General features: G+C 45.5%; 3 protein-coding genes across 7 annotated transcripts in view; 2 read left to right on the top strand and 1 right to left on the bottom strand.

Moving 5' to 3' along the window:
* The first annotated feature begins 432 nt into the window (after positions 1-432).
* LOC128265051 (leucine-rich PPR motif-containing protein, mitochondrial) lies at positions 433-4,268 on the top strand. The gene is made up of 2 exons (XM_053000837.1): positions 433-2,871; positions 2,991-4,268. Exons 1-2 carry the CDS (start codon positions 567-569, stop codon positions 3,965-3,967), a joined length of 3,282 nt encoding a protein of 1,093 aa, XP_052856797.1. The 5' UTR covers positions 433-566; the 3' UTR covers positions 3,968-4,268.
* A 405-nt stretch (positions 4,269-4,673) lies between these two features.
* LOC128265065 (uncharacterized) lies at positions 4,674-7,181 on the top strand. Its single transcript, XM_053000855.1, has 3 exons — positions 4,674-6,311; positions 6,377-6,576; positions 6,637-7,181. Exons 1-3 carry the CDS (start codon positions 5,244-5,246, stop codon positions 6,926-6,928), a joined length of 1,560 nt encoding a protein of 519 aa, XP_052856815.1. The 5' UTR covers positions 4,674-5,243; the 3' UTR covers positions 6,929-7,181.
* A 1,399-nt stretch (positions 7,182-8,580) lies between these two features.
* The window catches only part of LOC128265071 (calcineurin B homologous protein 1), a 107,567-nt gene continuing 91,240 nt past the window's right edge, over positions 8,581-24,907 (bottom strand). For 3 of the 5 annotated variants that reach the window (XM_053000873.1, XM_053000872.1, XM_053000871.1), the window contains 4 exons: positions 15,112-15,300; positions 14,989-15,049; positions 9,433-9,579; positions 8,581-9,373 (listed from right to left, as the gene is read on the bottom strand). In XM_053000873.1, the coding sequence (XP_052856833.1) occupies positions 8,610-9,365 (756 nt within the window). In that variant the 5' untranslated portion in view covers positions 9,366-9,373; positions 9,433-9,579; positions 14,989-15,049; positions 15,112-15,300 and the 3' untranslated portion in view covers positions 8,581-8,609. Of the gene's footprint in view, positions 9,374-9,432; positions 9,580-14,988; positions 15,050-15,111; positions 15,301-16,759; positions 17,031-24,907 lie in introns of those variants that run through there. The other 2 variants (XM_053000874.1, XM_053000875.1) reach the window with 2 other exon arrangements.

Raw genomic sequence — 24,907 nt, forward strand, 5'->3', positions numbered from 1 at the left:
TAAGTGAAGAGTATATTTTCGGGTAACAAAGTAAAATCTAAATCTAAAATTAGAAAAAGGTAAAAAAAAATCTACAACAAAATATTTATTTACCTTTTTATATAATGCTTGCTTTAGTTTAAAAACAAAAAGCTACGAGAATTAGCAACTAATGGCGCTTGACATTATCTTTATTTTAATAGGAAGTTTGATTTATTGATTATTACGCTGTTTACGCGCTTATCCAAATCTCACTAGCAGTTGGATTGCACTCTGTTTCTTACGGGCAGCACTGTTTCCGCACCCATCGATGTCGATAACTGCCGCTAGCAACTGGAACGCACGCCGATTGGCTTGGGTAGCACTGTTTCCCCAGGAGGTCACCTCCAACTGGAATGCACATATCGTTTATGGGCAGCACTGTTTCCGCAAGTATCGATATCGATATCTGGCACCAACATAATGTCACCACCAACTGGAACGCACAGCTGATTGTCTTGCCGGCGCGTGTTTACTTTTCTTTTTGCGAGCAAACTTCGTTGGTTTCGTAAGTTCATTTCGCGGAAAGCTGAATGAAGTAGGCCGAAATGCAGCGAGCCGGAGCCCGACTGTTGCAGAGTGTGTGGCTGTGCCGCCAGCGCCTGGTCGCCCAGCCACCGGCCATCCTCGGATTGCCTCGTTATGCAATGCCGCCGCCAGCAGCCGCTTCCACTGCCACTGCACCACTGCGGCCCCTAAGCACGAGCGGCATGCTCAACGCGTCGGACCGGAGGAGCCGGCGCTACGCCGCCGAAAGACCGCCACTCACCATCAGCATCGAGGATGTGTGGACGCAGCTGGAGACGCACTACCAGCAATACGGCCTGCTCAACTACGAGCACTGCCAGCGCGTGCTGGAGCACCTGCAGCGCTCCGCCCAGGGAGTGGGCGTGGAGCAACTGCACTTCCTGCTGGGCTCGTGTGTGCCCGAGCTGCTGCCCGCCCAGAGTGCGCAGGAGCGGCTGCAGCTCTTCCAGGGCCTCTGGGCCCAACTCCTCCAGCTGGGTCAGCCCACGCTGGCCCACTACCACACCAGGCTGCAGGTGCTGCGCCAGAACCGCCTGCCCCTGCCGGATCACCGCTCGCTGCTGGCCGAGATTGCCGTCTACCACGGCGCCCCCGACGCAGCCCTCTACAGTGCCCTGCTGGACGTGGCCGGTTCGGCGGGCAACATGCGCCTGGCCACCGAGCTGCTGGCCGAGATGCGCGAGCGCAGCTTTGCCCTCACGGACCGCAACTTCCAGGCCCTGCTGCTGGGCCATGCCCGCAACGGGGATCTGGCCGGGGCCGAGTCCGTGCTGGCCAGCATGCGGGCGGCGGGCATACAGCCCGGCAGCGCCAGCCAGGCGCTCTGGTTCGAGGCCCTGGTGCAGAGCGGCCAGGTGGCCCGGGCCAAGGAGCTGCTGCAGACGGAGACGGACTTCTCGGCCCCCCAGCTGCTCCAGATGCTGCGCGGCGTGCTGGCCAGCAGCAGGGAAGTGAGCCCGGAGCAGCTGCTCCTGGTGCAGCAGCTGGTCAAGGAGCTGCCGCGGGAGTTTCTAGCCGGCCTCGACCTGCCGCCCGCCATCAGGAGTCTGTGCATCCAGCTGCTGCACCAGGGACGCAGCCAAGTGGTCAGCCAGCTGGTGGCTGCCCTGCCCGCTCCCAGCCAGAGCCAGGGCAACCAGAACGAGGACGAGTACGGGGCCTTGCTGCTGCAGGAGTTCTTCCGCGCCCACGTCCCGCTGGCGCAGACACTCCAGTTCGCCGCCGAACTCGTGCAGCGGGGCCAGAATCCGCGTGCCCGGCACCTGGTGGTGGAGCTGGCCCTGCGCCGGCTGCCCTCGTCCGCGCTGCACTGCCTGGAGGCGCTGTCCGCCGCCGGCGAAGAGCTGCGTCCGCACTACTTCTGGCCCCTCATCCTGCACCAGCAGCGGCGCGAGGGCGAGAGCGGACTGCTGCGCCTGCTGGCCGAGATGCAGCGCCTGCGCGTCGAGTGCGACGAGGAGACGGTGCGCCAGTACCTGCTGCCCCACCTCGGCCAGTCGCTGACGCAGCCGGCGGAGGCCATGCGAGCGCTGGAGGCGGCGGGGGTGCGGCCCTCGCTGGCCCTGTGTCCCGTGGTGAGCCACCTGCTGCAGCAGCACCAGCAGCTGGACGCGGTCCTGGACCTGCTCAGGCGGTATCCCACGCGCCTGGACCTCGCCACCCTGCTCCAGCCACTGGCCTCGCTGGCGGTGAATGTGCGCGCCACCAAGCGCTTCCCGCTCTTCGCCCAGGTCGTCCAGGCGCTGCAGCAGAAGGCGCTGCAGCGGACCGAGGACTTCGTGGGCTCGCTGCTGCTGCAGATGACCGGACCACAGACGCGCCTGCGCCAGGATGTCGTCTCGCTGCGCCGCTTCCTGCACGAGCTGGCCCGCCTGGAGCTGCAGCTGTCGCCGGCGGCCGCCGAGGCCCTGCTCTCGCTGGCCCGCCAGGCCACCCAGGCCAGCCAGGACACCGACCTGGTCCAGGACCTGGCCAAGACGCTGGCCAAGATGCGCAACGCCCAGCTGGCCCTGCCCCCGGATGCGGCCTCGCTGCACGGCGGATTCATCAAGCACCCGCGCGACATGAGCCTGGACGAGCTGGAGTGCCACCTGGTGGAGCTGGAGTCCAAGCAGCTGAATCCGCGCGGCGTGCTGCGCCGCCTGCTGCAGCTCTCGGTGCGCAGCGGCCGTCTGGAGCGCGCCCAGCAGCTGTTGGCCAAGTGCCAGGCCCTGAAGGTGCAGACGAGCGCCGGCATGATGGCCTCCATCCTGGATCTGCACATCAAGCTGCGTGACCTGCCTCGCGCCCAGGAGAGCTTGGAGCGGCTGAGCAGCAACTATCCAGGTGAGCAATGTCATTCAAAGTGAACTTCGGGTTGTCGAAGTGTGCTTCCTTTCTTCTTTTGTAATTGGTTTGCTGAGTAAGTTATTAAACGTTGGTACTTAAACCCCATCTTTTTTCAGCCTTCCAGCTGGACGAGCACAAGGTCATCGACTACGCCGCCCTCTTGGTGCACGGCCAGCAGCTGGAGGCCGCCCAGCAGCTGCTGCAGCGCCGTGCGGAGCAGCACAAGGTCGTGGGCGGCGACTATGTGATCAAGAACGTGTGGCAGCTGCTGACCAATGTGGCCCAGCTGGCCGCCTCACAGACTCCCAAAGATGCTGCCCCAGATGCTGCTCCAGATGCTCCTCCAGATGCTCCTCCAGAGGGCTCCAAGCAGCCGCCCTCCAAGAACCTGACCCACGAGATGCTGGACTTCCTGCGCGGACTGGGCTACTGCCAGTCGCACAACGCCCTCCTGGGACCCGTGGTGCGGGAGTGGCTGCTGAGGGGCGACCTGGACGCGGCCGTGGGCGAGTTCCAGCGCCTGGCCCACAACCACAAGCACACGCCGCTGCAGTTCGAGCTGCTGTCGCTGCTGGTGCGCCTGGGCAACGGCGATGAGCAGGAGCTGGCCCGCTTTCCCGGCACCACGGCCGAGTCGGCCCAGCAGCACCTGGCCGCGGTCACGGCGACGGTGAGCCGCGTCCATGGGGCGGCCAACATGAACAGCGCCCTGCTGCTCGCACTGGCCGAGTCGGGGAAGGAGACGCAGCTGCGCCGGCTGATCATCAACCCGGAGTTCCGGCTCAACCACGAGCTGCTGGTGAAGAACTGCGAGCACCTGGGCCAGGAGGGCGCCGTGCGGACGCTGCTGCGGTTGGCGCGCGGTGTGCGGGGCGTGCAGCGGACCATCGACGAGCAGAAGATCTACGACCTGCTGCTGGCCCAGTTCTGCCGCCGCAACGACTGCGAGGCGGCGCTGGATCTCTTCGAGCGGCTGGAGGCCGACGACGAGCTGAAGGTGTCGCAGGAGTTCCTGCGCAATCTCGTCCAGCTGCTGCAGGTCAACCGGATGGAGATCCCCAGCGGCATCGCCCTACGCGCCCAGATTAGATAGCCATAGTCGGTTTAGTTAGTGACTTGCCTTGGGGTGAGTCTCAATTTGTTTTGTACATAAATTGGTTCAGAAAAAGTGGCAGGATGATAGGTATCGTTAAATCTCCAATATCTTTGATGGCCTTTGAATACATGAGTTTAGTCCTTTATTTATGTTATCAGTAATCCATTAAATTTTATACGAGTCCCAATACAGACTACAAGTATATGTAGGTTTTGAAAAATAAAACTACAATTGAAAATACAACGCAAAGTGTTTATTGTTGTATCGAATTCAACACTTAAGTGATTAAAGAGAAATATCAGAAATAATACACAAATGTGTATTAATCTGAGGCTTTTTATTATTGCTACATCGTCTAAATCGGGGAAAATATGGACTTAAAAAAACGTAATGTCATGGTCATTGAGGTTTTAAGCTGAGAAAAGTATTATTACCTTGAGCCCGATAAAATCATTCTTAAATCAAGAATTGTGTTTTCCTAAAGACCATTACTTGTAATTTAATTGTTTTTACTAATTTGTTTAGTATTTTTTAGATCTTTTGAATTCATTTAAAATAAGTCTTTTTCTGCCACCTGGCAACTCTAACATCTGTCGCCATTTCTTGTGTCCGCCATTTTGTCAACTTCTGCTTCCCGTTTTCCAGGGAACTCTTTTCCAGAGAACTTTAGCTCGCAGGCGCAACGCATTTTAGTTTGGAGTCCAAACTTTGGACTTCCAAGGTGGCAACATGTCGACGTTAACGCTCCGATTCTTAAGCTGCTCCTTCAAAAAACATTTACCCAAACCACTTACCAGGATGTCGCTACTGCAGGGCAGTCCAGGCCACAGTTTTATCTAGCCGGCTCCGTCTCCTGGCTCCTTTCCAGGCCTTCCAAGAGCTGTAGAATTTGTGCACCGCGAATCTAGACCTGATGCTACTTTCTTCAGCCAGTTGCTGGAGCCCTACATGGTGCCCTACTTCACGGACAGGTTGTTGGAGCAGCAAAGCAACCATGTGCTCCCTCAGACCCACTTGTTGCCAACGCGGAAGGCGTTTGGCATCCTGGTGCTCCGTGTGCCGTGATCAGAGCCGCAAATCCGCCATGATAGCTTATCCAAAAGCGTACTGCAGTAGGCCTTGCATGCCGGACGATTTTCTCTGTGGACTGTCAACTGGAACCTGAGAACAGACAGACACACAGTTTTTAAGCACGTAGCATACACTAGACGACACTGCCATTCGGATCCAAATTTTAGTTCTCATTTAAAAACGGAAAGCGTTCAATTTGTGCATGTTCCGAGCATTCCTAAATCCGACAATGAAGAGGTTGACCCGACGGCCCGTTTCCGATGAGGAGAAGGCCCACTTGCTGACCCACGATGAAGACCCTGACATACAGGTCTTCCTGTCGGTGACCACCGTCACGCCGCTGTATCAAAGGGAGGCGGCGCGACCACAGGAACAGCCAAAGCCACAACCACAGCCACAGCCAGAGGAATCTCAGCTGCAGGATCAACAGGACAAGGACATTGAGCAAGACAAGGACGTGGAGGCGGAACTGGTGCTGGAGCTGGAGGTGGAGCCAGAGCCAGAGCTAGAGCCAGAGGCTCTCGAGAGCGGAGCCCAGGGCGACAACGAGCAGTCGGACAATGAGTCGGGGCCGGTCCCTTCGACACCTGACCACACCAGCGAGGTGCAAACCTGCCCAGCGGGCGATGATCCTGCCCAGCTGAAGGCGCTGGCCGGGCGTCAGCAGATCGCTAAGCTGCTCACCCGCCTGGGCGACGGCGCAGAGGGTGATGGGGAGGCCAACCAGATCGTGATGGAGCTGCTCGGCAGCCGGGACGAAAATCCCACCTCGGCCATTGAGCGCATCACCGAGCAGCTGCTGGGCGTGCTGCGGGAGCAGACTCTGATCGAGGCGGGCATCGCCAGCGGCAACGAGCGGTATCGCTGCTTCAAGTGCGTGCTGCAGAACTATGCCAAGATCTATGCGGCACGTCGCTTTATGGAGCAACTGCCGCAGCTGGGCCAGAACGCGGAGGTGCAGGAGGAGCACGAGGATTTGGTGCTGTTCGCACGCGTCGTGGCCGAAGATGTGCTGCAGATTCCGGAGCTGTTGCGCCAGCTCTGGTCGTCGCTGGAGAAGATGGAGTTCTTCAACGAGGACACCGCCTTCACGGCCTACCTGGAGGCCCGGCGCCATCCGCAGGCCCGCATCCTGTGCGAACTCATGCTCACCCGTATCTCTCGCGTCTTCCTTTGCATCGTGAGCTCCACATTCTTCCTGGAATTCACTGAGCACGAGCTCACACACATCCTGCGCAACTGCTACCTCAGCGTCAACTCGGAGATCGAGGTGAGACCGTATTGAGTGATAATCTTTGTAATCTCTGGAATCCATTCCCTTTCCATGCTCTGCAGATATTCCTCTCTGTGCTGCTCTGGCTCGAGCACAACTGGTTTGAGCGTGGCGACTGCGCCGAGCGCATCCTGGCCGAAGTGCGCTTCGCCCTGATGCCCACCTGGTACCTGAGCACTTTGGACAGAGCCAACCGCTGCCGCCACTTTTCGCGGGTGATCCAGATCTCCGGAGTGCAGCGCATGATTTCCCAGGGCCTGGAGTAGGTGCCAATATCGTTTATCGTTTAACCAAAATTGTCTATATATATTCTGTTCGACAGCGATGCCGTGATCCTCAAGAGTAAGCCCGGCTCCAGTGGTGCCGCTGGAGGACCCTGCCACCTGGAGACCCGGGGCGAGGTGCAACTGGAGCGCGACTGGATCGCAGACACCGAGTGCAGACACCACCACAAGCGCCACTGCGAGCGGTTCGTTTACCCAACCTACGACACGTTCAAGGAGTACCTGGCCAGGATCATCTGTTGCACGCCCAACTATTGGCGCACTTTCCGCCCCGCTCAGGAGGTGTACCGCAGCGACTTTCGCTGCTGCTCGTCGCCCCACTTTAACTAGACCCCTTCCCTGCATTTTTGGCCTTCTTGTCCCGCCCGCAACCGACTTTGCGGCTTAAATTTTACGTTGGAGGATGTCTCTTCGGAGCAAAAGAGAGTCTGTCCGTCCCGTGTGTCTACTGAACTTTTAGCAATGCCAATTCCATATCACCGGCGAGTCCCAAGGCACCTAAAAGAATTGGTCCTGGCGACTCGTGTGAGCAGTCGTTGTTAATATTTCATTACTTAAAATATAAAATACTGCCAAGCGGAAATATCGCATTTGTTTTGTCAGCAACAAGCAGGTGCACAATCAGCTGTTTAGCCTAAAGGCAGTTTGCTTCGAGATGTGCGCGTGCCTAAGCTTTCCTTCACGCTTCATGCAAATATTTTAAAATTTCGTGCCTAGCGTGCCGAACTCGTGACACGAACAAAGAAACAAGCGGTTTGCCCATCACCAGTTGGAACTTAGTTGCAAAATAACGGATGTCTTCCAGGGGTGTGGCTTCGTGGCAGCCATCTTTAAAATCAAACAGCTGTTCGATAAACGCTTGCTTAAAACTCCGGGTACTTGCTGAGCTTTCTGTTTGCCTGGTACTTCAAGATCAGAACTTCTCCAGGTTGCATTGGGTTGGTCGGTCTAATTGGACTGGACAATTTAGATTTCTCATTTTGAAACACCAGGCGATCATAAGGCTTTAGTAGGTGACTGATTTTCCGTTTTTGCCGTTTACCAGGGGCGTAGTCAGAATTTTGGCCAGGGGGCCTAAAATTGCTATTTGGGGGCGTTAAGCAACCTAACCCCTGTTCTCACTGACTACGCCTCTGTGTGCTGGAAAAAAAGTAACGGTTGTTTTTCGTAGTCTGTAAGGTGGGTTCCCATTGGCTGACCAATGAGAGGGCTCCGCAAAATAAATTCCTAGAACCCAGCAGCCACCTACTGACACTTCTGTTGGCCTGGTGTCAAAAATCAGAGAGTTGATTTTGAAACCTCAAGTCTGGCTTTTTACTCTGTTTCATTTGGGAGATTTCTCGATATCAAACACCAGGCGAGCAGAAATTTCAGAGGGCTGATGCGCAGTTTGAATAGCCCGCCGCGCCCAAATGCACGCAACAAAAGCTTAAAATGCCAAAAGCAATGCTAAAGTGACACTTGGATTTGGCCAAAAAGCTAAGATAACGTGGTCTTAGTATGAAACACCGTACCTTGTTGAACTTGTTGAAAGATTCCCGATCAATTGACATTCATTGGAGTAATATTTTTTGATAGTTTTTTTGCAAAATATCTCAGTTAATATGCGACCCAAAGACGAAAGGCCGATCGTTTTGGGCTGCTGAGGCCTTAAGGAGAAGGACCTCCTCACTTTCTTCATACTCCCATTAAAAAGGAATGTAATGTCACTGAATCGATTGGGTTCACATAAGTCCGAAACTGTCATTGCTTTGATTGTAAGTCGCATACTGGCCGGCATATCCTGCAGGAAAGTGATTATTCCCAAGAGAGCTTTTGTCAGTGAGGACAACGATCGGATGCCATTTATTTTCAGCCGAAAAGTATGCAACTCTTACAGCAAAATGATGCTACAAAAATGTTATTTACAGCCTGAAGAAAAATACAAATATTACATTTTCCAATTAAATATTAATTGTTTTTATTTTGTGATTATTCTTGGGAATGAGGGAAGGGGCTTTGCCTTCTCCTTCTAGGTGTGGGTGCCTGTGACCTCCGCCGGCAGCCCCATCCTGCCCTTGTCCTCGTCATCGTCATCGTCATCCTCATCGTCGACGTCGATGTCCTCCAGCCACTTAGCGATCGACAGCCGACCGTCGATGTCGGCGCTGCAAAGACGCTGCTCAAACTCTGCATACGAAATCTGGTCGCAGTCGTTGAGCCCGAAGGCCTGTTGTTCCAGTAGCTGCAGTTCGACCTCCACTTCGGGGCACTTAGGGTCCTGCTGATCCGGCTGATTCCAGAGCGGATCGATTAGACGGCGCATGATGTGGCGGAAGTCGTCGCGCGTGATGTGGCCGGTGCGTCGCGTGTCGAATATCTGGGAGAGGAGGCGCAGCTTCTGGACGCGCCCGTTGCGGCGTATGAACGAGTCGGAGTGGGAGTGGTAGCCGCAGGGAAACTGCGGCACCAGGATGATGGCGCAGGTCTCCACGAACTGGTCGAATTCGAGGCGAGCGCCGGCCAGTCCGCGACTGGGGAAGAAGCCATCGACGATCTGGCGGTGCAGCGGATTGAGTAAGAGCTGCGGGATGCGCAGCAGGTCGGTGGGCGTCAAGTAGCCGCGCTGGTGGCGGTCCAGACTGCGGAACCGCGTGTGCAGCTGGTACAACTGCTCGGCGGACAGGCCCGTGGCCTGCTGGTGGTCAACCAGTTCGGCGGGATTCAGCTGCCGACTTTCGACTGCTCCCATGCTGATTTTGTTCCAGTCGCTCGAGTTCCAGGACATATAATAATCTGAAGTGATAAAGTTTGAGTCTCGTATTAACCTAACAGCAAATACAAGGTTAACTTACAACGTTCCGTTTCGGGGTCCCAAAAATATATAGTTCTGATTCATTCACAATCGCGCCATATTCCATATTATTCTTAGAAATAACTTTTTAGCGAATGGTGGAGTTTTTAGCAGTGCAAGTTGCAAGTTCCAAGGTTCATTTAATAATCTGAAAGGGCATAGAAATTATTTTCAATTTGATACACTATTAAAAAAAAGTAGTAAATATTTAATAAAATTTAATTTAACTCTAATCATATTAATCATAAATATATTGCATACATTTTCGAACCAAATTTAAAAATATTATTATTAAATCGCACAAAAGAAATTGTTTTCAATTTGATTACACTGGTAAAAATAACGTAGTAAAGTCAAGAATTTCATAATTAAGTTAAATATTTTTCGTATTGATTTTTCCAAATGAAAATATTTAACTAGTTTTTAATAATTTATTTGTTTCACAGGTTGAGTTTATACTGATATGAAATATGAACTGTAATATTTGAATTCAATAGCCATATATTTAGTTTTACTATTCCATTTTTTTTATATCATTGAAAATATTCAACAGGTTTCCTGTTTGAATCTCTGGCAGATCTATATGTTTTTTGTGTTGGTTTAATTTCCTGTTCGAGGAGACAATTGGCAGAACCAGCGGATGGCAGCGGATGGGACCCGACCTTGGGGCAAACGACATCGAAATAGTGGAAGAGAACTCTCTTGGCAGTATTTCTGTGTCATTTTCATTTGTTGACTTTTGCAAAATAGCGCATAAATCAAAACGGGCGCTGTCAAGGCCGCAGGTCGAGAGAGAGAGAGAGAGGGAGGCAAGCCACTTCCGCGCCATCGTCGCCTTTGACGCACTATATATCGAGAGTGCTATATCTTTAGACCCCTCCTCCGCCTATTCCGCCTCCTTGGCCGCCCACGCCCCAACCCCCCTCCCCCCATCGTCAGGGGCGGCGAAGACGCCACGGTGCGTGTGCCTTGGCCGGCTGCCAGTTGACAAAGACCCCCTCGCATCGCATCGCATCGCCTCGCACCGCCCCGCCGCCCCTGGTGTCCACCTAAAGTAATTGGCCTGCTTTCGTTGCGTGCTTGTCCGATGGCAAGGCTGGATCTGGATGGCAAGGTAAAGTGTTCAGCACAAAAAAAAAAACAAAAAAACAAAACACAAACCACGACGCCTAACAAGTTTGCAACGCCTTTCAAGACACTCCTCCCTCCTGAAAATACAATAACTGTTTTAAGCTTAATAAAATTCAAGCAGAAGAATGTTATAGTGAAGAACAAAAGACGTGAACATTTTGTATTTGATTGGTCTAATTTATAATCATTTTTCGTGACAAAATTTAGTATCAGAATGAGTATGAGCCACGATTCCGTAGCTTTAGTTAAACTAACCTCTTACACAAATGCAAAAATTGGTAATAAGACTAGTTTTTCAAATTCGACCGGGGATGGAAAATATAAAGCATAATAATTTATTATGTTTTCACTTCTACAATTTCATCGCTACTTCTTCAATTTTAATAAACTATCTGATGTTAGTTTTATTTATTGAAGAACAAACTTTTTTTTCTTGATTTTATGTATTTCGTATTACTTTTAAATGGTCGAGTGTTCTTCATTTATGAAATAATGGTTTTATAAAAATTTAATTTGTAACAAAGTTACAATATTGAGTTTTCGCGGTATTTTTCCTTTTTATTGGCTCTTTTTTATATGCATAAAGAAGTGTTTAGTTGAAATTATCTATTTTCCAAGTGGAGAAGTGGTTGGTACACTGACAGCTTTGGACCTTGGAAGCAAAGTAAGCCACGCTGATTCAGAGCCCATACGCAATCCCTGTGGGCTAAGACAACGAATAGTAGCTATTGCCAATGCAATTAGCTTCGACCTCTGTGGCTATGATCGAGCATACAAATTACGAATATGCTTTGCATATAGAATCGCGCGATCCAAACGATGCTAAAAATACGTACAGAAAAACTCTTACATTTAACGATCGCCCGATTCTACTTGCAGCCGAGCTGAGTAATGCGCAGAAATGTGTATGAGAAGCGTTTTTCTTCTCAACATTTTGAAGGAAAATTCAACTCGTATATGAAGAGAAAAAATAATGAAAAATGCGAGGCACATGCCGCCGGCTGTCCGCTGCCTCACTCGCCGCATTTCCTCCCCGAGGCTGAGAGCAAAATCGACGAAAGGCCCGCGCTGCCGAGCAGTGTCAAAAACGCGTCAAGATCAAAGCGAGCACGAAATTTCACCGCCCAGTTGCCAAATGCAACGATAAATTGGCCGGCCACACTAGACAAGAACAGCAACCACATTGGTCATCGTTAAATACTCACAATGGGGGTAGCATGATTAGCCTCTTAGTTTTGTCCTTTTTAGTTCGTGTCCTGCTTAGAAACAAAAATTGATAGAAAAAGATACCCGTATCAATTTGCTCTTTGATACTTGACGTATTATTGTGATAAATTCAAACATAAAGAGAGAAAAAGCGAAAAAATGTAATTTTTCATTAAACAATAAAAGTATTCATTGACCTGTGGAACAGCAGATTGATACTTGCAATTTATTTTTGTCTGTGTGACTGCTTAGCTTACCAAGATCATTCGTAAAAAGGACTTTTAGTTTGCAGGCCCGCTACATTTCAAAATAAATTCTTTGGTTTAATCCCTAACTGCCCGATTATAAACATTTCGACGCTATCATTGCCACCACAACTGTACGCATAAATCCTCGCTTTCCTTTGGCGCGTTCAAATTGCACATAATGTTTTTTGTTTGTTCAACAATTTGCGGCCCACTGCTGCCATATGTCCGAGGCCCGATGTTCGTTTGCCATTCGAATTCGAGTGAGTCAGGCTGGCAGGCGGCAGATGGATTGGATTGGATTGGATTCGACTTGCTGTTGCCATTACTGCAGCGGTATAATGAGACAAGTTTAATGCATTTAAATAAACTCGATTACCGAACCAATCTGCGAGTGCAGCCCTGAGGGGCGACGCTCTCCATATGGCACTCCCACAAACCCACACTCCCACTCCCGCAAGCTGAATGCAATGCACTAAGGCTCCGAGTACACTGGCGCTAATCTGGCATCGATAGACTAATGGATTCTTACGAAATGTCCTTCGACGTCAAAAGAAAGTTGAAGATAAGAGTGAAGAATGGTAATCCTTTGGGTTTACTTGTAACCTTTAATAAGACAAAGCTATGTTCAAGTCCTTAATTAAAGTTCCGCATTTCCGAAAAAAAAATTTATTTTGTTATTTATTGTTGTCAATTATAGGAAGCGTGATTACGTTTTATACTCCGCACTTGCAAAAAAAAAATAAAATAAGTGTGAAGAATGGTAAACATGTCTGAAAGTTGTTAAGCTAGGATCTAGAACAAATTCAAGAAACTTTGTGCCTAAAATGCCTAAAATGACCTATATTCTTAAAGGGAATCGAAAAAAATCGACCCAATCCAATGGGTACTAAGATAATTTTCTAGAAAAAAAATATTTTTATTTTGCAAACGCAGAGGGGTCAAACGTGATTTAAGACACATATGCCTGCGCTATTTTTGGGCACTCAAATAGACCCACCCTTACATTCATATGATGTACAAGAACATATAACCATAAGCATTTGTGCATTTTTTTTGTTCTCCGGAAAGCTAAACTCTTTTTGATAAGGAGCTGGGATGCAGCTTTGTAAAATATAAGATTTCTGTACCTTTTCTTAGCCTTTTGCGCTGCCTCCCCAACAACCTACGACTCTTTGGACGAAAGCAGAAACAATAATAATATAATAATCAAAACATTTTAAGCGCCTCTCAAGGTTGTCCGCTGCTGGCAAACAAGTATCGCAGAGAGTGTTCGTATGTTTTCTATTTTTTTTGGGGGGGAGGGGAGTGTTGTTGGTAGTAGACTGGCGAATGCCCTACTGCAACAACAAAAGCAGCGACACAAATGGAACAATAACAAAAGGCGGAAGGGCGAGGGAGTAGGGAGGTGGTGAGGTAGCGCCACACAAAAAAAAAGGCAAATGACAGACAACAAATTGTGGAGCGACGCTATTTTTTACATTTTGCTAGCGTTCTTTTTCCCCTCCGCTGCTCTGCCCGCTTTTGTTGTTCTTGTGTTGTTGATTTAGCGTTAGTTTTGATTAATTAATTTCCTGACTAATTCATCCACAATGCGCGACTCGCTGGAGCCACAGCAAATGTGCCAAAAAAAACAGAGACTACGGAGCTGCGGAGAGAGACGGGGATAGAGGAGCCAGGGCAGCGGGAGCGAGATGGAACAAAAGTAATTGCGAATAATTGGAAATGATTGCGTTTTGCTTTTTGGGGCTGCGAAAAATTCTTTATTAGAGCAGCGCAGCGAATGGAAAGGGAAATGGAAATGGAAAATGCAGTGAATATATCGGGGAAAATAAAAGCCAAACCGATAATTGCATCAAGTTAAATCAGGTAAGAAACGAAACAAAAATAATGTCATTATTCATGAAATAGCTAAGTGTCATCGTCTAATCACTCAGCTGTCCATTTTTGACAGCACAATCAAACGCGAATTCTTTAGCACAAGCGAGGAGAACAAGTGTGAAGTTCTAAAACCCTGAATATGTACCTTAAGTCAATAAAATAAGTATTAAATAAGTATCTATTCTGAATTATTTAAAAACCCCAATATATTGTATATCAATGTTAGACGATAATATGGGATATGACAAATGTTGCCAGATATCATTAGTTGGGGCTCGGATGTTTTCAGGCAGCTGGCGAATCATCGCTTTCGCTGCTCGGCAGATGCTTACGATCTTTACCGCAGACTGATTGGCTGGAGATTCAGCGGCTAAAAATAGTTGTGTTGGCCTGGGCTCGCAGGCTACGAGCAATCTTGAATGTAAATTTAATAGATAGGCGGCGGCTTGGGCGAGCGCTTCTATAAATATTTGCCCAACTAACCCAACGATCCGAGCCGTGTCGATCGGATCGGAGTATCATGAATATTATCGACGACGCACCGCCGTTGAGTCATGCGCAAATAACGTGGCTCATTAGAAATTCAAAGCCACCCCGGCTCCACCACTTCGCCCTCCTCCCCCATTGCCACTCGCCTGTGGAGTAACATTAAACCACCGTCCAGCACTGCCATTCAAATGCAAATAAGCTTAATCAAAAGCAGAGCTAACCGACGGAGCGTCTGAGCGGCTTTTTGGCCAGACCCAAAGTGCCAGCTAGCGATGCGCGATTCGCTATTTTTCACGCTTTCGAAAATTCAATGGATTTTAAGACTTATGCAAAATGGAAAACCGTTTACAGAGGCCTATTAAGGTTCTTAATGTCTTGAAGATCAATATATGATTGACCTCCACCAACAAAGAGTACAACCTTCCGTTCCGACAACTACCAACGAAAATAAAAAGAAATCTTTATAAAAATATCTAAAAAAATATATTTAATCTTATTATTCACTAATAAAAATTTCTAATCAATTATAAGAAAACAGTTTTAACCATACACAAGCTCTGCGTTCGACATTGCACAACCTGTCGTATACGTAGCATTAATTTTACCTGATCTCCATTACTCACGATACACTGAGGCTCCACTGCTGTAGCTTTATCTTGATTACACCTATAAATATTTAAAAAGTTATATATAAAATATATATATATAATAACGACAGATATACTTACAAGAAAAGCGCACGGCATCAATTTAAACGATAGGCAGAGCACCTTGTAATATTTTAGACAGCCCTCACGAAATCTTTGGTTCACGAATCGTGCTTCATGAACATCTCATCTCCCATCTGAAGAAAGACAATCGCCGGGTGGGTTGACAAGTTGGCAGCTCAGCGGGACCTCGGGCAGGGGTCCATGGTGCTAGGGTGTTAATGAAAACAGCAAAACGGTTTTAATCACAAAATATATATTTGATTTGCATATAAATTATTATTATTGTGGTTTTTGTGTGTGTGCTTTCTTAGCCATTTCAGAGTGGACAAGCCATTGCAAACATTGGTCAAAGGCTCTAATCAGCTTATTGATATTTTTCGACTTTCAGCACCCAGTTTCAACACCGGCCATGTTGGCAAGGATTGAATAACAGATGCTAGTAACCTCTAATTTAATTTCATTTTTAGCACAAAATAAACTTGTATGGTAAAAAATAAGAGTCAACTTTTATAGACAAAATCTGGCTTTAATGTGACTTTTAACTCTTTTGCTTTAAGTTAAGTCTGCTAATATCATACATAATATCATTACATTTTGGGGAAAAAATCACACAAATTTACAGTCCCAACAAAAATTAGTTTTCCCTGTGAATGTACAAAATGGAGAAATCTAGGAAAGAAACCAAGGCTAGGTGTGCAGCCCCAGTCAGACAGAAGCCCCACCCCTTGTCACCACGGTTGGCCTATGGCCGTTGCCGTACACCCTTGCAGATAGCGGACGATCGTGAAATCATTTGGCGAAAATAGCGACAATTACTTAACGCAATTAATAAATTCAAGCGGGCAACTATTGGCAATAAATTATAAGCCCCGACTGATAAAGAGCCCTGGATGGACGTATCGGCGGATCGATGGATCGATCGATCGTTGGTAACGAGTTGTAATTGCTAATAATAACCGAGGGCCGAGCGAGGAAAATCGCGAACCGCAGATCGGAACTCGAGTCCGCGGATTGGCCGGCTGAGTCGGGTTATCGCCCGCCAATCCCCGTACTGATTGATACGCGGCACTAAGGGCTGGAGGGTGTTAATGTGGGTGTGCGGTGCCTAAACACCCCGATTAGATTGCCACATTAAGTCATGCTCTATATGGGGGCGCGTTCGCGATCGCGATAGCTATCTCTACCGGAGCTCGAACTTTGGCTATTCTCCGCATATATCCCCAGCTATTTGCGTAGTGGTTATTTCTTTGTCTTCATTTATTGCATCCTAAATCATGAGCGAACAAAGGTGTTAAACACTTTAATATAAGTGTATATTTCTCCTGGAGGCAAGCTGAATCCAAACAAATTTATTCTCTTTAAAAACGGACAGTACTGTCAAATATATAAATAAACAAATAAAAAAAATTTTATTATTTATTCACATTAAGTTGTTAAAAATGTTGTTATCAAGTTAAAAAATTTGTTTTATGTTGCTTTTATTAAGCACAAATTTTAGCTGAAGAATTTGCGATCCTTTTTTTCTTTTACATGAAAATTACACATAACTAATTTAGAAAAGGAAGTTCATTTAAATTGTTACTCGGTTGATTCTTTATCGGACCCAGGCAAATATACAAACATATAAATAAGCATGCACACCGCCAAATTAAAAACACCAACTCACGGCCGAATGAATGAAATATTGTAATCTCCATTCCAATTCCATTCCACTCAGAGTTCACTTGTAGGTTGAGGATATGATTCACTTCAATTGAGAACATTCCACTGCTCAACGGTCGCTATCAGGCAGGGGCGTTGCACAGAGGGAGCTGGCTAGCGCCTAGCCAGCACCACGTTTACCCTTAAAAAAAACCGACGCCCCTGATCCCTGAGCCTTATCAGCGGAGACCTACTCCAAGCTTCAGTGTGTTTACCAGTGGCGTTGTGTCCGCTGAGTCCGCTGAGTCCGTTGAGTCCGCTCTGTCCGGTCCACTACCATTTTGCCGCCGCCGGTGAATATCAAAAGATTCCATCTACACTGGAACTGAACCCGTTGAGCTTATGCCGCAGAGCTAGAACTAGAACCCAACCCCTTAACCCCAACGAAATGATATAGGTTTGGGAAGTAGCACATGTTCTTGTATGTATGTGCCCTACAAAATGATTTAAGTTTCTTCAGCATCTACAATAAATCTACAAGCAACATTTTTATCAAATTTATTAAATCAAAAAAACAATACATTTTTTTTTAGTTTAAGATATTGTAATTTAAAGAAATATCAGAAGTAGGAACTCGTTTTGAATTTTCCATCCTGTAGTCAAAGTATAATATTCTATAATATTAACTGCACTAAACCATTTTAAAAGAAAAATTCCTGAATTCTCGTGTAATCGCAAAGCAACCCTAGAAAATCCTCTATTGGACCAACACAAGATTTTTCATCATATAGAAGGAAAAGACCTTAAATATGTCTGCACAAAATCCATTTCGATAGGAAAATTCCTGAATTCTTGTGTAATCTCATGGCAGCCCCGCAGCAAACCCTCAATTGGGCCTACACATGACACTTTTAGGGTTATGCCCACGCAACAGACACCGTGCATGATGGGAAAGATGGGATCTGGTGGGTTCTGAGCTCTGGGTTTTGGGTTCCGGGTTCGGGCAATCGTTTGTTGACGCCATTAACCACACGTCGAGCCAAATCACATACGCAAATATGCTGGGCCACCCCTTGCCGTTTCACCTTCATTAAAAAAAGCCAGCGGCTGTCCGTTGGAAATGATTGGGGATTGTGGACTGTGGATTGGGGAAACCTGTGAGCTGTGTCCTTCGAGTGTTTGAATTAATTGCGTAGCGCACGCCCGCCTGGCGACCACTGGTGGCCTTTTGGGTTGGGTTGCGACCGGTGGGTGGTGGGCGTTAAAAGTTGTTGTGCAGTGGGCGGCAGCAAGGCAACCTCGGCCCACACAATAAATGAGTTTATGCCCTAGTCCACCGCTGACGCCGGCGTCGCCGCACATTCAGTCTCAGTTTGAGGTCCTCCGTTCCCAGTTTTGCATCCAACATCACTGTTGCTAACTTGGCTATTTTATGCTAGGCATAGAAAATTACTAATTTAAAATAACATTAAAAACATACAACTACTAACTTAAATTAACTGGTGCTCAATTAAAAAAAAAAAAAAAAAACTGACAAAAAGTTAAGATATTTTCGGAAGCACTATTTAAATACGACAAATCACTTGTATTATTATGATAAAGGATATATTGCTTATTGATAATAGCTTATTAAAGATAATTAAAGAACAGGCTGCTCCATATTGTTTGAATTTAGCAAGAAAATCAGAAGTTATAACAAAAAATCTGTGGGTTTGCTCATTTAAAAACAGGGATGAACGATCATTTACAGAGGAACACTATTCAAAATCGATAAATCAATTATACTAATAATGAGAAGAAAAATAAATACCTATTAAAAAGTTTTTTAACCATATTTAAAGCACAGGCGTCTCGAAAGTGTCTGAATTTGGCTACTGGAAATGCCAGACTGAGCAGCACTGCTGCAAACTACACCCTGCATAGCACATACCCTTGTCCGTTGTCCGTTTGCCGATGTCCGCCTGTTGGCGAACGCGTGTTGCTCGTCGAGTACATAAAACTGGCGCCACAAGTCTGCACACAAAATGGCGGCCCACTTGGCCCACAGGACCTGGACTGAGACGCCCCACCATTTGCCATCTACCATTTGCCATCTACCATCCGGAAGGTCCCAGGACTTGAGCTCCGGCAAGGCAAAGTCTCCATCGGCGGCGCTGTTTCCCTCCCATCACCCGACCCGCTTTATTATACAATCGTAATTTCGTATCGTAAAAGCGGGCGTCGAAAAAATGTGAAAGAAAGTTTTCGTGTTGCGTGCAGGACCTCGCTCCATGGGTCTTTTATTTTTTGGAATATACACGAGGGGAAGGCAGGGGAGGGAAAGTTGAAGTTTTCGGAGCGTGGGGCCGACCCGTCCGTAAATCGATACGAAGTATATCCAAAACAATGCAGAGTTTCGCTTTCAAGGTAAGCTTGAGAGAGCTTTCGGGAGTGGCCTCTGTTGGGAAAGAGTATGGAATAAGTCTTGACCACAGAAATAGGTCACCAGTTGCCAACTGTCATTGTCACTGTTGCCATTGCTTCAGGGATTTGGCGAAAGTATAGAACATTCAACTGTTCTTACCCGATGACCCGATTAGGAGTTTAAATTAAAAGATATTGTACAATTTAATGACGAATTGGCCGATGTATGGCATTCCCAAGGTTTTGATTTTTAGGTGCTTTTTTGAGTTTTTGGGAATAAAATTTCTAAAGCGTCCTTTTGTTGTAACTCGGCCAAAATTAGAGGTCTAGCCATCAATGTGACTGTTTGTTATAGCTGGCGACCTATACTACCCATCCACAATCGGTAAATAAAAATAAATTTTGTTTTGATGCAAAAACCGATTTTTGAAAATCGATTTTTTTTGAAAATTATACATTATGACCAATTTTAGCATATTTGATAATATTTGCGAAAATTTGAAAAACTGAAAAAATTTTAACTGTGAATGCCATTTGATTGGCAATTTAATGACGAATTCGCCGATGTATGACATTCCATCCATTGACCATTTCTTCCCGAGGTTTTGATCCAAAAACCGATTTTTTAGGTGCCTTTTTTGGGTTTTTTGGAGATCTGTCAAACAAAAATTCCTAAATCGTCATTTTGTTGTAACTTGGTCAAAATTAAAGGTATAGCCATAAAAGTGACTGTTTTGGACAGCTGGCGACCTATACTACCCATCCATAATAGGTTTAGAACATTTGATTTGGTTTTGATAAAAAAACCGATTTTTGAAAATCAATTTTTTGAAAAATTAACTTTCTGACCAATTTTCGCATTTTTGATAAGGGGGTACATCATCATTTTTTGCCAAAATTTGATTAATTGAAAATTTTTTAACTGTGAATGCCATTTGATTGGCAATTTAATGACGAATTCGCCGATGCATGACATTCCATCTATTGACCATTTCTTCCTATTCTTTTTCCCATTCTTCCCATTTCTTCTTCCCATTACGTGTTTTTTTTTTTTTGTGGGTTTTTGGAGATTCGTCATATACAAAATTCTTAAAGCGTCCTTTTGTTGTAACTTCAAAATCAATTAACATATCATATATTTTTGCAAGGCTTTTACTTGTGTGTAAGTATGTTAACTACAATACTATAATATGCTATTAAAATATGTCAAGTTTTAGTCATGAAACATTAATAAATAGCCTTAATTTCTTTTCTTCTTCCGCAAATGACACATGCTGATGGTCTTTTGAAAATCTTTTTTTTTCGAAAACCAAAGAACCCACAGCCAGTATAGGGTATCGCTGAATCGATAAATTCCACTCACTTCTTTTGATTGCTGTGCTCAATGTCTGCTTGCTTTCCAGTCGCTTAAATACTAATTGAAGTTTATAAGGGGTGGCCGCCGTGGAGACTGGTTAGCTGAGGGATTGACCGAGTGAAGGACTGCAGAGTGACGCCTTGGCTGTCGTGTGGCCGCCCCACGATATTGATCCGCTTTTCCAGGAAACTGGCAGCCCACACAGAGTGGCAAAAGCGAATAAAAAGGAGGGTCTGGGCTGGCAGCTTTTCTCGCGTGCTGCTGCCCACAGACAATAGGGTTGGCCTTGGCTCAGACCCAGGTTTCCCAAGTTTCATAGTGCAAGTATTAGGATAGTGCATCCCCAGCTGGATTTCCGAACCGTTTTCAAGGAAGTAAAGAAGCACTTAGCGATATCGGCACCACGAGTCAGCGGATTTTCCCGGAATTCAAGTACAAGTCCGGCCCGAGGTAGCGTCGATATCGTTTGGGTACTTTCTCCATCAGGTGGCCCGTCCGTAGCCGATATCGCTTCCATTCGTCATCTGTCGCTCTCCTAGCTCTGACTATGATTTTATGACTAGTGCTTTGTTTATTTTGCCTACTATACTCTTACACTGATTAAATAGGGAACGAGATCCGCCGACAGTCATCTGCCTATAGGGTTTCAGTTCATAATTAGCTCGAACACTTCAAGACATTGGTATACATTTCAGGACGATTTGCTTAAAATCCATGTTGGTTTTAATGTTCACATCTATAACAAAATCTTAACATTCTAAAAAACGACTATATATCGAAATTAATTGATGTCTTAAGAGAAAAAGTAATGTCGATTTTCCGATACTTCTATAGCAGCTTTGCTTAAATCCAAGCTGGTTTTTATTTTGACATCTAATAACACAAAAGTTACATTCTAAAAAACGACTATTCTATATAATGACATAAATTAAAGAAAGAAGTTATGTCTATTTTTTGGATACATACTGTCTGCAATTGATAAAAACATTTTGGGCAAGTTTTATATAGATAACATTAAAACTGAGAGACTAGTTTGTGTAGAAACGCACATGTGCTGATCAAGAATGTATATATTTGTAAAACCATCTATACACCCTTATGACCCTAGTGACTAAGACCTGTGTTTCTCACTTGCAGTATTACAAGATTTAAATTTAAATATTGATTTTGATAAGGCCTAATTAGTAAAAAAAATGGCTTGCAGAAGCGAAAGCTTACGTAAAAGTTTCAGTTTTCCAAACACTTTCAACTGCATTTTCCCAAGCTACTTTGTATCTCTTGGCATTCATCATACGCCTCGTTGGCTCGCTCTCGCTATTTCGGAATCCCGTTCCCAACTGGGCCAAGTATTTTTTATGGTCTTGCGTGAGCCATTAACAGCGCGACATAAAGCGAGAGGATGCATGCAGCCAACAATGTGGCACATTGTGCCCCACTGCCACTGCCCAAAACGGCAGAGGGCAGTAAAAGCAAACCACTCCGTTCGATGAAGTCTATCTGTCCATATCTGTTATGATATATTCAGATTTCGATTCCGATTCCGTTTTCGATTCATCCGCTGACAGGCAGCCTCTTGATTAATGTGCCCAAAATCGCTGGGCATTAAGATGTTGCCAAGGCAGACTAATCAATAACCGCCGCTTAGTGGCTTAGTGGCTCGAACTTGGGGACAGGTTGGCCATCGATCGTGTCATTTAACCCGACGTGTTAATCTTCGTCGCACTGATCTCCGATTTCCACACCGGTATATACAATACACAACAGTGGTGGTGCTGGTGGCATGCGGAAAAACAAGATTCGGCTATCGAAATCCACAGACAAAGGACAAAAAGCGAAGAGATGTTAGTTCTTTAGACCGACGAAGAAACACCCTCCCACATTAGAAATCAAAATAACACTGACATAGTCAGTTTCTCAGTGTTTCGTTAATTTGTATACTTTTTACCATTCAAACCGTTCGATTATTATTAACTTTAGGTGGATAACTTGCTGTCTTTACAGTGTTAAAAAATATTTTTTTTAATGATTTTAGTTTGTATTTCGTTTAAAGCAAAAATCGGTACGAGTTGATAAGTGTTAGTGGCAAGCTTTATAGTAATCATCAATGAGAAGGTTGGTGGTCTTGCAATAGATCAACCATAAGATTGTGTTGCGGAGTTGCTTCAATCTTATCAAGGAAGGATATATTTAAACTTTTTTGCTTGTTATCGTATTATTATATTAATAGACAAGTGACATATTTTGATCGATTTAATTGCACGCTTCTGAAAAAAAACACTAACCAAAAATCCTCATTTAAATTATATTAAAGCTTGGGAATGTTGTGTAAGAATTTATTTTCAGCTAGGCACCAGATCCAATATTTAATAAAAATTTTGATACAAGTATGCAATTTATATATATATTTTTATTTATCTTGTTTTAAATTTTAAAGAACTCGTTATCGAATTAAATATATCAACAAGTTAAGCCAACACATCCACAATGTTACCCATTTTACCCTATTACTTATTAAGTGTAGATTAATATTAATAATGTTTAAAAGTTTCTTCCAAACTATTTTTAATAGCTATTTCCATTATATACTTTGTAGTACGGCAAACCTCTTCTGTAAGTTGTACAACTCCTGGACAAATAGATAAAAACAATAGAACCGAAATCCAGAAGCCAGTAACTGTCCTTCGGAATGAACTCAGAGCCAGACATAGACCGTAAACAAGTCCAGCTGTAAACAAGTGGCGAGTGACAATCGGTGATCAGTCAGATATTTCGGCAGCTGCCATACAACACCCTACCCCTACTTAAGGTCCCCTGGTACAGTGGATCTGGTAGTTGTCACTGCCATTGTCGACGTGTGTGTTCTAAATCGCGGCTTTGGGCTTGGCTCCCGACACTTACACGGTAGATAAATCAAGTGAGTGGAAGTGGTTGGAGCTACGGGCTACGAGCTATGAGCCATAAGCCGTAAGACAATGCGAGGGCTGATCGATGGCTTCTTACTGGTGATTATCTAATGGCCCTGATCTGGCCCAACACATTAGTGTTGGCATTAGCTCATCCGGCATTTCCGCTTCTCGACACCCGGGAGTGCATTCATTACATTATGAGTCGCAATCTTTATAAATTCCCCGGATATCTCCCTCTGAGATCCCGTCGATCGCCTGATCGATCAGTATGCAAATTCAGTTTTTAATTTCGCCTTTTTGCGTCGCTTGCTTCACCGTCTTATGCGACATTATTTTAAGTGTTGTCTAATTACTGCCACAAAGTCATTCGCTGTTGCCGATTTTGCCCAGGGCTTTGAAAGGGGCTAGACTCTAGTGACTAACTAAAGAGAATAGTTAAATAAATTATAGACGTCCCGAAATTTAGTGGCTTTTCGTCGCTTATTATCTCCTGTGTTTTTATTAATGGGGGTAGTCTCAAAGGGTTTTTTTCTTTAATCTCTCTAAACCTTAATAATGGCAAAGAAAAAGTTTAAGTCCAAAGATGAACAAAATTTTTTTTAATAGAACTAAGATCTATTAATATATAATTTTCTTGCTCTAAAAGCTAGCATTTTATGCCCTTTTGCCACCCACTTATAGGAAGGCTAGCTGGTTGGAGTTCTTGACTAATTAATCACATGTGTTAGTAAAACCAAATATTTAAAAGCATTCAACATTAAATATTTAAGAAAAAAATGTCTTTTGGTTAATACTTTAAAATTCCAGTCAAACGGTATTATTTAAAACTAGAATGGAAGCCAAACTACCTAATTTTGCAGCTATTATAAACCGAACTTTTCTATACATTTTTCGATCGTTTCTATGGAAACCACTTAAAATTGTAAAAACAAAAAATACCATACAACGAAAATATAGTGTTTTCTATTGTTTTCCGATTGTTCCTTTGGGAGATGTATTATATAGTCGTCCAATGCGGCCCCTTTCTTATACAAATACCTGCATTAGAAATCAGACTTTTGGAAAAGTTTCATATGGAGAGCTTTAAAACTGAGTGTCTAGTTTGCTTAGAAACGGACATGGTGTGGGTGTGATGCAGCTGCTGGGTATCAACGAGGCGACCCTGCGACCTAGACCGTTTAAATTGTTAAGTTGATTTTTTATGGGTTTCGTTAGTTTGCAATGATTAATTTTTATTTGCATATACATATGCAGAGAGCGCACTGCAATTGCTATTGAAATAGCTTTGCTTACCCCGTAGATTTTGCGGGAAAGGATATATAAAGCAGTTTGGTAGGCTCACCTATGTAAAATTCCATAGGGTATTCCACGGGTCGACCCCTTCGTTAGCAAAATTTGTTTTTGCTTTACATAACACGTTTTAGCATTTCATTAAAGCAAAATTTTAGCTATGAATGCGACGGCAGCAACAAAAGCTGACAATTCCAATTGACTAACCAGGGGAGAG

This window comes from Drosophila gunungcola, unplaced genomic scaffold (genome assembly GCF_025200985.1).
Source record: "Drosophila gunungcola strain Sukarami unplaced genomic scaffold, Dgunungcola_SK_2 000091F, whole genome shotgun sequence".
Lineage (NCBI taxonomy): Eukaryota > Metazoa > Arthropoda > Insecta > Diptera > Drosophilidae > Drosophila > Drosophila gunungcola.

Coding starts and splice junctions, on each gene's coding strand:
- LOC128265051 (XM_053000837.1), top strand. CDS start 567: ATGCAGCGAGCCGGAGCCCGACTGTTGCAGAGTGTGTGGCTGTGCCGC. Junction 2,872..2,990: donor GCTGAGCAGCAACTATCCAG/GTGAGCAATGTC, acceptor ATCTTTTTTCAG/CCTTCCAGCTGGACGAGCAC.
- LOC128265065 (XM_053000855.1), top strand. CDS start 5,244: ATGTTCCGAGCATTCCTAAATCCGACAATGAAGAGGTTGACCCGACGG. Junction 6,312..6,376: donor GCGTCAACTCGGAGATCGAG/GTGAGACCGTAT, acceptor CATGCTCTGCAG/ATATTCCTCTCTGTGCTGCT. Junction 6,577..6,636: donor ATGATTTCCCAGGGCCTGGA/GTAGGTGCCAAT, acceptor TCTGTTCGACAG/CGATGCCGTGATCCTCAAGA.